Source organism: Phocoena sinus, chromosome 19 (assembly GCF_008692025.1).
Source record: "Phocoena sinus isolate mPhoSin1 chromosome 19, mPhoSin1.pri, whole genome shotgun sequence".
NCBI lineage: Eukaryota > Metazoa > Chordata > Mammalia > Artiodactyla > Phocoenidae > Phocoena > Phocoena sinus.
The window spans coordinates 45,415,392-45,430,307 of record NC_045781.1 but is presented as its reverse complement, the minus strand read 5'-3'; the positions used below and the strand labels follow the sequence as shown (position 1 = coordinate 45,430,307).

Sequence of the window (14,916 nt, the reverse complement as noted above, 5' to 3'; positions counted from 1 at the left end):
TGGGCAGGGTGGAACTTTGAAGGAACACAAACCATTGTTATATCTAAGTTTTTTCAACACCCAAGAGCCAATTTTTGCCTCTCTGGGGGCAACTCTCAACACCCAAGTTGACAGTATATGATTTAGACAGATCTCAATTGAAATACTAATTCTGCCACTGCTGTGTGACCTTTGGGAGTGATTTAACTGTTCCAATGCTCAGTTCGTCCAGCTCTAAAATGGGGACCTTAAAGAGTGCCTTCTCCTAGGATTGCTAAAACGTTTAAATGTAGTACCGTATGTAATTACTTAGCAGTAACTGGACTACAAGAAAGAACCAATTAATGGGTAATTTTGCTGCCACTGTTGTTATTATCATTTTTATTATTGGGGAAGTTTAGATGGGAGAAAATGACTCAGGGAAGCAATTGAGTAAAAAGACTATACAAACATATAGAAGAGTCATCATTTTGCAGTGATAAAACACCTGAATTAAACCACCACCGAGCTCACAGGTATACTGAGAGCATCTCTGTGGAAAGGTTGCTGTGTAGCCAAAGTGGCAAATCAGAATCTGCATATAAATAGAATGTTCAGAATGTTAAGACAGTGGAATAAAGCATAAAGCTTTCTGTTGTGTTCCACTGCAGGAAGAGGGGGGACAGCCATGGCCTGACAACTACTAGTATCCAGGAGACACGGCTATAACATTCACCTATAAACTAGGAAACAGCACCAAAATTCTGCAGAGGAAGAACAATTCTAGACCCTCTTAGCTATTACCCACACAAAATGGTAAGAGAAGTTCTTTGTAAACTTTCCTCCTTCCATGTGGAGGGAAAAGTAATTCTTCTCAATGTCTAATTTAAAATGGAAAAGTAAAGTACTCACCAAAGGAAACATCACCAAAATGCAGAGCAGGAACATTAAAACGGAAGGTAGGTCCAATGACACAGCCTCTGAAAGTAGGAATACAAGGTAAGGGAGTGGAAAGAGAATCCAGTGAATTCAAGGTAACAATCAAGAAGTGGGTAGAGGTAAGTACTGAAAACCATAATTTAGCGTTAACTCAATTACAGCATCATCTAGGACTTAAGGAAACTGTGAGATGGTGGTCTATCCCAATGGTTCTGAAAATTCCTTTTCCACTCTCAAACCTTTGGGTTTTAGCAAACGATGCTATGGTTAACTTACCACCATACTGCTATCAATGATGAGGCAGAGCAGACACATCACTGAACTAATGGCACAAAATGTTAATGTGGATGAGACACATATCATGAAAATTTATTAACTCAGGCAAGAAAAAATTATAGGTCTAATCATACAATAGACATCAAAGACTATCAATGATACCGGTATTCCTTGGCCCACACTTTTATAAAACTGTTTTAATCCAGTTCCTACCACCAACTAGCTGTGATCCTGGCCAATCACTTTACCTCTGTAGGCCTGAGTTTCTTTTCCTAACGTACAAAAGAGAAGACTGGAACAGGTGGCCTTTAAAGACTCTTTAACTATTGTTGTTTTGTTTCCCTCTCATACAAGGCTCATGATCTTGGAGTGACACTCTTGCTTAAAATAAACAATAGGGAGATTCTACAGCTTCTAACTGACTTCGGTTGTGGTAGATAGCATAATGGTCCCCAAAGATGTCTATGTGCTAATCCCCACAATCTGTGAATATATTAGGTTACATGGCAAAGGGTAATTAAGGTGGCAGAAGGAATTAAGTTTGCTAATTAACTGATCTTGAGATAAGGGGATTAGCCTGAATTATCCAGGTGGGCTCAATGTAATCACAAAGGTCTTTAAAATTAGAACACAGGGACAGAAGAGGAGGCAGGAGTGAGGCAATGTGAGAAGGACTCAACCAGCCTTTGCTGGCTTTGAACACAGAGGAGGCAGACCATGAGCCAAAGACCGTGGGCAGCTTCAAGAAGCTGAACAAGGTTAGGAGATGAATTCTCCCCTAGAGCTTCCAGAAAGAAAGACAGCCCTGGCCAACACCTTGATTTTAGCGCAGTAAGACCTGTGTTGGACTTTAGATCTATAGAATTGTAAAATAATAAATCTGTATTGTTTTAAGCTACTATGTTTGTGGTAATTTATTAAGCAGCAATAGAAAACCAATATATCAGATATTTGTTTATTCTTGTCTTTCTCCGTGGTCCATGTCCCTAAAATCTCTAGACCAAAGGTAAGAACTGAAATAATTCCCCATCTATGTGCCAAGCTTTTAAAAGTTATAGACACACAAATACCAGAAACCTCACTAAGCATGAGCCTCCTAATTCACCCAGACCCTGATGTTGGTGATGTAGGTGTGTCACACCATGCTGAACACACTTGGTGCCCTAGTGATACTTCCGGCTGCTAGAGATCGGATGATAATGTGGTGAGAGGCTGTTGAAAGCCTGGGAGGAGAGATGACAACAAAGAATCAATGCAGCAAGTTTCAATTCTAAAAGCCTTTCCCAGACCATCTATTCTATTTCATGCTAATGATCCAAAGTGGTTTCAAAAGGAGCAGCTGGTACCTAGCAAGGAATTAGGATCCAGCTGAGATAAGTCAAAGGAGCCTACAGATTAGATACTTGGCTTGTAAAAGAAGTTCTGGCCGGGCCAAAGTAACAAATAGATCAAAAGTGTCTGAAATGCACAAAAGCCTACAGAAATAAGAAAGATCACAAAACTGCACAAAGCAGTCATTTAATCAGTGTAGAAGTAGAGAAAAACCAGAGTTAAATCACATTTGTTCAGAGGCACATGTAACTAGGGGAACTGCAGCTGAATACCAACTGGACTTAGATACTGTCACATTCATTCAAACAGGGATCCTGAACATTAAGATAGTCTCTGCCAAGACGGTGGGTGCCCTCCATCAAAGCAATGGTCTGCTAAAATTAGAATTTTAAAGACTAAGAGAGTGATTGAATTATGATGTTATGTGAAACGGGTTGAATGCGAAATATACTAGAGTTAAACTGTATAAAGTCACATATGTAAAAATAGGAGGGAACAGAACTGTTCATGGGTAATTTTAAAAATCGCATTAACTTCACAGTGCTGTTTGTCCAACCACTTAAAATACGGTGTCATGCAGCTGGAGAAATCAACAGAAACAGCAACTGTTCTGATCTTTCAAGGCATACTAGTCAAAATTCTGTGGTGCTAAGGAAAGAAGATTACCCAACAATAAAAGAATAAGAAACAAAATTACAGAATCCACAATATTAACTTCATAGAGACTTCTTGGACCATAAGGCTCAAGAAAGAGTTCCTGGCAAGGTCGTAAGTAAAATCAGTATTCCTGTGTGGAGCTGGAAATAAATAATAAATTATACATGTATTTCACCCTTTATCATTAGACATTTATTTGTGACACTAGATATTTGCCAAGTTTTCGAAATTACTGTTTGTGGTTTGAAGCGCTAGAACGCTTTGGACAAATGCAATTTAGACAAGAATATTTCTCTTAGCAATTTGTGATCAGTTTTAGGATGAACATAAGCATTCTCTCCACAGACTTTCCTTTCCTTTGAAAGAAACAAGGAATGAACATCCAAAATAAGAAAGTGGCATGGGAGTGGTGTGAATGGTAAGGTGCAGAGGATAAAACAAGAGACTTAACCTCCACAGAGCACCTGGAGTATTAACTAGTCCAAGTTTACTTGTAAGTTCCTAGGAGATTCCTAAGCCCTATTATTCACAGTGGAAAAACCAAGTAGACCCTAACCTATTCAGACATTGCTAGTGACTTGCGTTACTAGTTTGGGATCTTCAGGAGAAGAGATCAGAGGTTTAAAAAATTCACCCATGAAATGAATGAATTATAGGCTCCTGGAAATTAAAAAAAAAAACAGCCTCATTGAAATATAATTCACATGCTATACAATTCACCCATTTAAAGTGTATAAGTCAATGGTTTTTGTATAGTATTCACATATATGTGCAACCACCACCTGGGTTAACTTTAGAACATTCCCATCACCTCAAAAAGAAACCCCATACCCTTTAACTATCACTCTCTATCTCCCACCTCCACCCCTGCCCCTAAGCAACCACTAATCTACTTCCTATCCATATACAGATTTACTCTCTCTGGACATTTCACATAAATGGAATCATACAATATATGGTCTTTTGTGACTGGCTTCTTTCACTTGTCATTGCATTTTCAAGGTTCATTCATTGTACCATGCTGTAGCATGTACATCCTTTCTTTCCTTTTTCATTACTTTTGATGGTCTTAATAACATTCCATTGTGTGGGTAGACCACATTTTGTTTATCCATTCATCAGTTGGTAGACACTTGGATTTTTTGGCTACTATGAATAATGCTGTAATAAACATTCGTGTACAAGTTTCTGTGTGGATTTATATCTTCATTTTTCTTGGGTATGTATCTAGGAATGGAATTGCCGGGTCATATGGTAACTCAACGTTTACTTGAGAAAACCTGTCAGACTGTTTTCCAAAGTGGCTGTACATTTTACATTCCCATCATCAGTGTATGAAGGTTCTGATTTCTCTACGTTCTCTCCATCACTTATTTTCCATTTTTTAAATTACAGCCATCCACGTGGGTGTGAAGTTGTATGTCATTATGGTTTTGATTTGCACCTCCCTGATGATTAATGATGTTGAGAGTCTTTTCATGTTATTAATCATTTGTATATCTTCTTTAGAGAAATGTCTGCTCAGATGGTTTGTCCAATTTTTGTCTGGCTGCCTTTTTATTACTGAGTGTAAATGTTCTCTATATATCTTAGATATAAGTCCCTTTTCAGATATATGATTTACAAATACTTTCTCCCATATTGTGGTTTGTTTTTTCACTTTCTTACTAGTATTCCTTAAGGCACAAAATTTTAAAATTATGATGAAGTCTAATTTATTTATTTTTTCTTTGATTGCTTATACTTAGGTGTCATCTTTAAGAAACCTTTGCCTAATCCAAGGTCATGCATATTTGCACTTACGCTTTATTTAAACAGTTGTATAGTTTTAGTTGTTACATTTGGGTCTTTGGCCCATATTATGTTAATTTTGTATATGGTCTGAGGTTTGGGGGGGGTCCAACTTTATCCTTTTGCGTGTGGATATCCAGTTGTTCCAGCAACATCGGTTGAAAAAACTTTTCAATTTTATCCACGTGTTAATAACCTACTTTCCCTAAACATACTAAAACAGAGAGTAAGTAGAAACTAATATAGTGTTTAAGTTCTTATTTAATAAGGTTAGAGCTTACAGAAAAACTAGATTCCAAAATACCATCTGCATCCATACTACAGTAATAAGTTAAACATGTTCACTAGAGAAACACTGGTGGAAATTTAAAACACCCCAGTATGTTGATGTGGTCATGTCAACAAAGACAGTTATGGACATTCAAGACATGATCTAGTTTTGTTTTTTTAAAGTAAGTTTATGAAAAGATTTTATTTTTACATTCTACTTCTGTGCCTGGATTTTAAAAAGTAAACAGTAGGGAATCAAATTGTTGCTACTTTCAGGCAGGTATCAATATTGTTAACAAAAAAATAAATATTTTGGCAACCTAGTAATTCTCCATTAATGTGTAAAGTGCTCTAGTTTTGAAGTTTAAGAAAGCATTAGGTAAAAACTTCAGTTTCCACATTACCTGTAGAAGTAACTTACATAATGGTCAATTTCACAGGCTCTGGTGATCCATTGACATTGACCAGGAACTCTTCTTCAAAGTGTCCCAGGATGGGAGAACTGAAGGATATCTGGATAGCCTGGACTCCACTTGGTTCGATGATGCCTTCCTTAGGACTGAAAACAAAGCAGGTCCCCACAGCCGAAGTTGGAGGGATCACGTTGAAGAGGGCATCAATGCTGCCTTTGTTGGATAGTACTGCCTATATCAAAAAGACAAGAATGAAAAGGTAGGCAACGGGCCTCTGATTTATTCTCATATAAGCACCAACACAGAAACAGCTGCAGGAAGTAGAACCACAGAAAAACTCCAGGGGAAAAATAAGCAGTCTTCTGTCTTGAATGTTTGAAGACAGGAATCCCAAGCCAGAAAGTAATTTTGTGTTTTTATCTCTTTAAAATAGAGATAAATAAAATAAAATACTATCTCTGAAGTAACCAAGGGAAGGTAGGTCTTTCTCTTATACACATGAGAAGGCTGGGATTAAGTGACATGCTGAAAAATAAAAAGCAAGCTACAATAGAGGATCAAGAAATATCTAAGCCTATGTTTATAACGTAGCTTGAAGAATGTAGAATAAGCTATTATTGTGGATTCCAGATTGCAAGGATTCTCTTTGTTGTACCATTAGATTTCATCCTATTGTGATATTTTCATCTCAAACTGTAATGGATGGATAACTGTTTTGGGATGCTTATGTAAGCCATTGATTTACTACAGAAAAGTTTTTTGTTCATTTGTCTGGTTTCGGTTTTTTGTTTTTATTTTTTGGCTGTGCAGTGCTGTGTGAGGCATCTTAATTCCCCGACCAGGGATGGAACCCGTGTCCCCCCAGCAGTGGAAGCATGGAGTCTTAAGCACTGGACTGCCAGGGAAGTCCCATACAGAAAAGTTTTATTCCTATATACTAATGTTCTGGAACCAAGTCATTGTCCATATTTGACTGCACACGAGGTGTGTGTACAAAGCTCATGCCTGGCATTCAGAGGCCTCCACAGCTGGCTCTGTCTACCACTCCCACTGTCACTTTCCACAAGTCCATCCATGAACTTGTACTATAGCCACACAGTCCTATTCCTCGGCTTCTAAAATACGATCTCTGTTCCTTGCCAATGCTTATACCTGAATGGGTGAACAGTCTACTTAGAAAGTACCTTCAACCTACATCAAGGCACTGGAGGAAAAAAAGAGGAGATGATGAAGAAAGATTCAGAAAAGTATGGGGGGCATGGCAGGAACCGAGAAATCCAAGAAAGAACTTTCAGAAGGGGTTGAATGGGGATAGAGGTTAAGGAGAATAAGCTTTGAGAAAATTCTATAGATTTAAAATTTTTAATTAGAGGCCATCCCTGCCCTTGAAGAAGAAAGTAATTTCAATAGAGTGTGATTGTAGAATCCGGAGTACAAATGTTTAGGGAGTGAGTAGGTGCAGAGGAAATAGTGGTTGACTATTCTAGATTCCTGTTTTGAGAAGATTAGTGGTAAAAAAGAGAAAATGAGGGTGGCAAAGCTGCAGGAAGGTATGGTAGGTGAGACCTAGTCTATTTATACTATTAAATGAGATAATGCACACTTAAGGCCCAGCCTAGATGTTTGTTTTTGTAATAAGAAAAGGGGACTAGGTAACCCAGGTAATAGGGTCTGGGTGGATGTAGGGGGTCCACTAGATCAGGGTGCCTCCTGAGGAGCAGAGAAGAAGGAATCAAGAGCATAAGTAGGATACAGTCAGGGGCTCTTGCAAAGGAAGACAACTACTCCTGCCAAGAGAAGATGGATGATGTATCAAAAGAGGTACATAACTAAGTGTTACTTGATACGTTGTTCATCTTTTTACATTTATTTCCCACCTCCCTCATCCTATGTTCCCTGGTCATAGGAGTTATGCTTCATCCTTTATTCCTTTTAAAAAGACCACGTAGAAAAGTGATTATGACCAGGGTCTCAGAAGCCAAATGCCTGGGTTCAAATCCCAGCTATTCCACTGACTTGACTAGCTGTGTGACCTTGCAGAACCTGCTTGGCTTCTCTGTGCCCATTTTCCCATCTGTAAAATGTAAGTATTACTGAGAAACCAGGGAACCTGGGCAGCAGCTGTAGTTGCCACCTGGCACCAAGTACCACAGTGCATCTTGTTCGCTGTGTAGCTGACAGGGTCTTGGTGCTCCGGCTGGGTGTCAGGCCTGTGCCTCTAAGATGGGAGAGCCGAGTTCAGGACACTGGTCCACCAGAGACCTCCTGGCTCCACATAATATCAAACAGCAAAAGCTCTTACAGAGATCTCCATCTCAATGCTAAGACCCAGCTCCACTCAATGACCAGCAAGCTACAGTGCTGGACAACCTATGTCAAACAACTAGCAAGGCAGGAACACAACCCCACCCATTAGCAGAGAGGCTGCCTAAAATCATAATAAGGGCACAGACACCCCAAAACACACCACCAGATGCCGTCCTGCCCACCAGAAAGACAAGATCCAGCCTCATCCACCAGAATGCAGGCACCAGTCCCCTGCACCAGGAAGCCTACACAACCCACTGAACCAACCTTAGCCACTGGGCGCAGACACCAAAAACAACGGGAACTACAAACCTGCAGCCTCAAAAAGGACATCCCAAACGCAGCAAGTTAAGCAAAATGAGAAGACAGAGAAACACACTGCAGATGAAGGAGCAAGGTAAAAACCCACCAGACCAAACAAATGAAGAGGAAATAGACAGTCTACCTGAAAAAGAATTCAGAGTAATGATAGTAAAGATGATCCAAAATCTTGGAAATAGAATGGAGAAAATACAAGAAACGTTTAACAAGGACCTAGAAGAACTAAAGAGCAAACAAACAATGATGAACTACACAATAAATGAAATTAAAAATTCTCTAGAAGGAATCAATAGCAGAATAACTGAGGCAGAAGAACAGATAAGCGACCTGGAAGATAAAATAGTGGAAATAACTACCACAGATCAGACAAAAGAAAAAAGAATGAAAAGAATGGAGGACAGTCTCAGAGACCTCTGGGACAACATTAAATGCACCAACATTCGAATTATAGGGGTCGCAGAAGAAGAAGAGAAAAAGAAAGGGAGTGAGAAAATACTTGAAGAGATTAGAGTTGAAAACTTCCCTAATATGGGAAAGGAACTAGTCAGTCAAGTCCAAGAAGCACAGAGAGTCCCATACAGGATAAATCCAAGGAGGAACACACCAAGACACATGCTAATCAAACTACCAAAAATTAAATACAAAGAAAAAATATTAAAAGCAGCAAGGGAAAAGCAACAAATAACATACAAGGGAATCCCCATAAGGTTAACGGCTGATCTTTCAGCAGAAACTCTGTGCGCCAGAAGGGAGTGGCAGGACATATTTAAAGTGATGAAAGGGAAAAACCTACAACCAAGATTACTCTACCCAGCAAGGATCTCATGCAGATTTGACAGAGAAATTAAAACCTTTACAGACAAGCAAAAGCTAAGAGAATTCAGCACCACCAAACCAGGTTTACAACAAATGCTAAAGGACCTTCTCTAGGCAGGAAACACAAGAGAAGGAAAACACCTACAATAACAAACCCAAAACAATTAAGAAAATGGTATTAGGAACATACATATTGATAACTACCTTAAATGTAAAAGGATTAAATGCTCCAACCAAAAGACATAGACTGGCTGAATGGATACAAAAAAAAGACCCGTATATATGCTGTCTACAAGAGACCCACTTCAGATCTAGGAACACATACGGACTGAAAGTGAGGGGATGGAAAAAGATATTCCATGCAAATGGAAATCAAAAGAAAGCTGGAGTAGCAATTCTCATATCAGACAAAATAGACTTTAAAATAAAGGCTATTACAAGAGACAAAGAAGGACACTACAGAATGTTCAAGGGATCAATCCAAGAAGATATAACAATTGTAAATATTTATGCACCCAATATAGGAGCACCTCAATACATAAGGCAAATGCTAACAACCATAAAACGGGAAATCAACAGTAACACAATCATAGTAGGGGACTTTAACACCCCACTTTCACCAATGGACAGATCATCCAAATTGAAAATAAATAAGGAAACACAAGCTTTAAATGATACATTAAACAAGACGGACTTAATTGATATTTATAGGACATTCCATCCCAAAACAACAGAATACACTTTCTTCTCAAGTGCTCATGAAACATTCTCCAGGATAGATCATATCTTGGGTCACAAATCAAGCCTTGGTAAATCTAAGAAAACTGAAATCATATCAAGTATTATTTCTGACCACAATGCTATGAGACTAGATACCAATTACAGAAAAAAGTCTGTAAAAAAATACAAACACATGGAGGCTTAAAAATACACTACTAAATAACCAAGAGATCACTGAAGAAATCAAAGAGGAAATCAAAAAATACCTAGGAAGAAATGACCATGAAAACACGACGACCCAAGACCTATGGGATGCAGCAAAAGGAGTTCTAAGAGGAAAGTTTATAGCATTACAATCCTACCTCAAAAAACAAGCAACATCTCAAATAAACAACCTAACCTTACACCTAAAGCAATTAGAGAAAGAAGAACAAAAAACTCCAAAGTTAGCAGAAGGAAAGAAATCATAAAGATCAGATCAGAAATAAATGAAAAAGAAATGAAGGAAACAATAGCTAAAATCAATAAAACAAAAAGCTGGATCTTTGAGAAGATAAACAAAATTGATAAGCCATTAGCCAGACTCATCAAGAAAAAAAGGGAGAAGACTCAAATCATCAGAATTAGAAATGAAAAAGGAGAAGCAACAACTGACACTGCATAAATACAAAGGATCATGAGAGACTACTACAAGCAACTATATGCCAATAAAATGGACCACCTGGAAGAAATGGACAAATTCTTAGATAAGCACAAACTTCCGACACGGAACCAGGAAGATATAGAAAATATGAACAGACCAAACACAAGCACTGAAATTGAGACTGTGATTAAAAACCTTCCAACAAACAAAAGCCCAGGACCAGATGGCTTCACAGGAGAATTCTAGCAAACATTTATAGAACAGTTAACACCTATCCATCTCAACTTCTTCCAAAATACAGCAGGGGGAAGAACACCCCAAACTCATTCTACGAGGCCACCATCACCCTGATAACAAAACCAGATAAAGATGTCACAAAGAAAGAAAACTACAGGCCCATATCACTGATGAACACAGATGCAAGAATCCTCAACAAAATACTAGCAAACGGAATCAAGCAGCATATTAAAAGGATCATACACCATGATCAACTGGGGTTTATCCCAGGAATGCAAGGATTCTTCAATATACGCAAATCAATCAATGTGATACACCATATTAACAAACTGAAGGATAAAAACCGTATGATCGATCATCTTAATAGATGCCGAGAAAGGTTTTGACAAAATTCAACACCGATTTATGATAAAAACCCTCCACAAAGTAGGCATAGAGGGAACTTACCTCAACATAATAAAGGCCATATATGACAAACCCACAGGCAACACTGTTCTCAATGGTGAAAAACTGAAACCATTTCCACTAAGATCAGGAATAAGACAAGGTTGCCCACTCTCACCACTATTATTCAACATACTTTTGGAAGTTTTAGCCACAGCAATCATGGAAGAAAAAGAAATAAAAGCAATCCAAATCAGAAAAGAAGAAGTAAAGCTGTTACTGTTTGCAGATGACATGATACTATACATAGAGATTCCTAAAGACACTACTAGAAAACTACTAGAGCTAATCAATGAAACTGGTAAAGTAGCAGGATACAAAACTAATGCAGAGAAATCTCTTGCATTCCTATACACCAATGATGAAAAATCTGAAAGAGAAACTATGGAAACACTCCCATTTACCACTGCAACAAAAAGAATAAAATACCTAGGAATAAACCTACCTAAGGAGACAAAAGACCTGTATGCAGAAAACTATAAGACACTGATGAAAGAAATTAAAGATGATACAAACAGATGGAGAGATACACCATGTTCTTGGATTGGAAGAATCAACATTGTGAAAATGACTATACTACCCAAAGCCATCTACAGATTCAGTGCAATCCCTATCAAACTACCATCGGCATTTTTCACAGAACTAGAACAAAAAATTTCACAATTTGTATGGAAACACAAAAGACCCCGAATAGCCAAAGCAATCTTCAGAAAGAAAAATGCAGCTGGAGGAATCAGGTTCCCTGACTTCAGACTATACTACAAAGCTACAGTAATCAAGACAGTATGGTAGGGGCTTCCCTGGTGGCGCAGTGGTTGAGAGTCCGCCTGCCGATGCAGGGGACACGGGTTCGTGCCCCGGTCCGGGAGGATCCCACATGCCGCGGAGCGGCTGGGCCCGTGAGCCACACCTACTGAGCCTGCGCGTCTGGAGCCTGTGCTCCGCAGCAAGAAAGGCCGCGATAGTGAGAGGCCTGCGCACCGTGATGAAGAGTGGCCCCCCGCTTGCCACGACTAAAGAAAGCCCTCGCACAGAAACGAAGACCCAACCCAGCAAAAATAAATTAATTAATAAACTCCTACCCCCAACATCTAAAAAAAAAAAAAAAAAAAAAAAAAAAGACAGTATGGTACTGGCACAGAAACAGAAAGATAGATCAATGGAACAGGATATATAGCCCAGAGATAAACCCACACACATATGATCACCTTATCTTTGATAAAGGAGGCAAGAATATACAATGGAGAAAAGACAGCCTCTTCAATAAGTGGTGCTGGGAAAACTGGACAGCTACATGTAAAAGAATGAAATTAGAACACTCCCTAACACGATACACAAAAATAAGCTCAAAATGGATGAAAGACCTAAATGTAAGGCAAGACACTATAAAACTCTTAGAGGAAAACATCAGCAGAACACTCTATGACATAAATCACAGGAAGATCCTTTTTGACCCACCTCTTAGAGAAATGGAAATAAAAATAAAAATAAACAACTGGGACCTAATGAAACTTAAAAGCTTTTGCAGAGCAAAGGAAACCATAAACAAGACGAAAAGACAACCCTCAGAATGGGAGATAATATTTGCAACTGACAAAGTATTAATCTCCAAAATTTACAAGCAGCTCATGAAGCTCAATATCAACAAAACAAACAACCCAATCCAAACATGGGCAGAAGACCTAAACAGACATTTCTCCAAAGAAGATATATAGATTGTCAACAAACACATGAAAGGACGCTCAACATCACTAATCATCAGAGAAATGCAAATGAAAACTACAATAAGGTACCACCTCACACCAGTCAGAAAGGCCATCATCAAAGAAAGTATAAACAATAAAGTCTGGAGAGGGTGTGGAGTAAGGGAACCCTCTTGCACTGTTGGTGGGAATGTAAATTGATACAGCCACTACGGAGAACAGTATGGAGGTTCCTTAAAAAACTAAAAATAGAATGTTCAGAAGTAAGACAGAAAGAGAAAAACAAATACTGTATGCTAACACATATATATGGAATAAAAAAAAAAATGTTCTGAAGAACCTAGGGGCAGGACAGGAATAGAGACACAGATGTAGAGAATGGACTTGAGGACATGGGGAGGGGGAAGCGTAAGCTGGGACGAAGTAAGAGAGTAGCATGGACATATATACACTACCAAATGTAAAATAGATAGCTAGTGGGAACAGCCTCATAGCACAGGGAGATCAGCTCGGTGCTTTGTAACCATGTAGAGGGGTGGGATAGGGAGAGTGGGAGGGAGACGCAAGAGGGAGGAGATATGGGGATATATGTACAGCTGATTCACTTTGTTATGAAGCAGAAACTAACACAACATTGTAAAGCAATTATACTGCAATAAAGATGTTTAAAAAAATGTATTACTAACTTCTCAGATTGCTGTGAAAATGACATTTATTAAATTGCATAACTTTTAGAATAGTGCATGACAAAGAGTGCTCATAAAAGACAGTAATTGCTATTTACGTCCCCAGTGCTAAGCAGAATGGGTTTAAGATTTACCTCTGCTTAAGAAGCAACTGATATGCACTAGTGATAACTTGAAGGCAACTCAAAGGTGTTAATGGTAACTCGAAGGACACATGTTCTTCTCTCTGAGCTGGTGCACAGATTGCCTTTTTTCTTGTTTTACCCAGCTCTTCTATAAGTTGCCAGTTCCTCTATTTTCGAGAATATGCATTTCATTCTTCTCCCCCCGACAAACCAGCAACTACTTATGTATAGGAATCCAGCAAATTGTTTGACAATACAGTTCTGACACCTTGTGATTACTAGTAATGCCCTTACCCTTGCAGTTCAACTCCTTGGAGTGGGGAAAATTTATAGTAGAACTTCACCTCTCATTTGTTTTCCTTCTAATTACACTGGGGAATAGCATACTCTTGGGGGTTAGTCTTCATGTGTCTGCTAAGCTCAGCAATGACTAACAGCAATAGCTAGTTACTCAAATTTGTTTCAAGTAGGTAATGTAATAAATTGAAAGAGAGATGCAATGAGGCATCAGCATTAAATACGCAGAGAGTGCAAAATATTCCCCTAAGAAGCACCTTACCATGTCCTTCTCTGCCACTGCACAGCTCTCAAAACTGTCCAGTCTGATGCAGCACCTCATTTAACACTTACTTAGCTGGCTGTGGTTTGCTTTACTGTTCAATTATGGGAGGGTGGGAAGTGATGGTCTCAAGGATACTTCTGTTAAAATTTGTAAGAAATTATTATTACATTCAGAGAAACCCTATCCATTTTGTAACAGGGGAGAGCAAAATCTGACTCCATGTTGGATCTGTTTCTTTTATTTAACCTTTGCTTTTCATTGCTTTTGTTATTATAATCATACATAATGGCTTGCCTCAAGGCACCCTGCCCCTCTGCCTGAATGTTAAACTAAAGTGCCTTTGTTCAGCTCACAGGGAGACAATCTGACCCTTCCCACCTGTGAATGGCTGCAGAAAAGAGGAAATTAACACATCCCCTCCCAGTTGCTGGCCAAGCCCGACCAGAGAGATATTTTGCAAAACTAATGGCCTTTTTACTTTACTTCCTCACCTCCTCCCCTTTTCTGCCCTATAAAAGAAACTGGCATCCAGACCCCAATAAGATGTTTTTTGCAAACACTATTCTGCCATCTTCTCAGTCTATCAGCTTTCTGAATAAAGTCACTATTCCTTGCCTCAACACCTTGTCTCCCAATTTATTGCCTTGTTGTGTAGCCAGCAGAGCGAGCTTGGACTCGATAACAATTCTGCATCCAAACTACAGGTTCCTTTCCAA

The 14,916-nt window shown here is 38.9% G+C and overlaps 1 protein-coding gene across 1 annotated transcript in view; it reads right to left on the bottom strand.

The window, feature by feature from the left end:
• The window catches only part of HYDIN (HYDIN axonemal central pair apparatus protein), a 433,731-nt gene that overhangs the window by 230,138 nt on the left and 188,677 nt on the right, over nucleotides 1-14,916 (bottom strand). The window contains exons 13-14 of the mRNA XM_032613277.1: nucleotides 5,645-5,868; nucleotides 871-938 (exon numbers count right to left, since the gene is read on the bottom strand). Of these exons, the coding sequence (XP_032469168.1) occupies nucleotides 871-938; nucleotides 5,645-5,868 (292 nt within the window). The remainder of the gene's footprint in view (nucleotides 1-870; nucleotides 939-5,644; nucleotides 5,869-14,916) is intronic.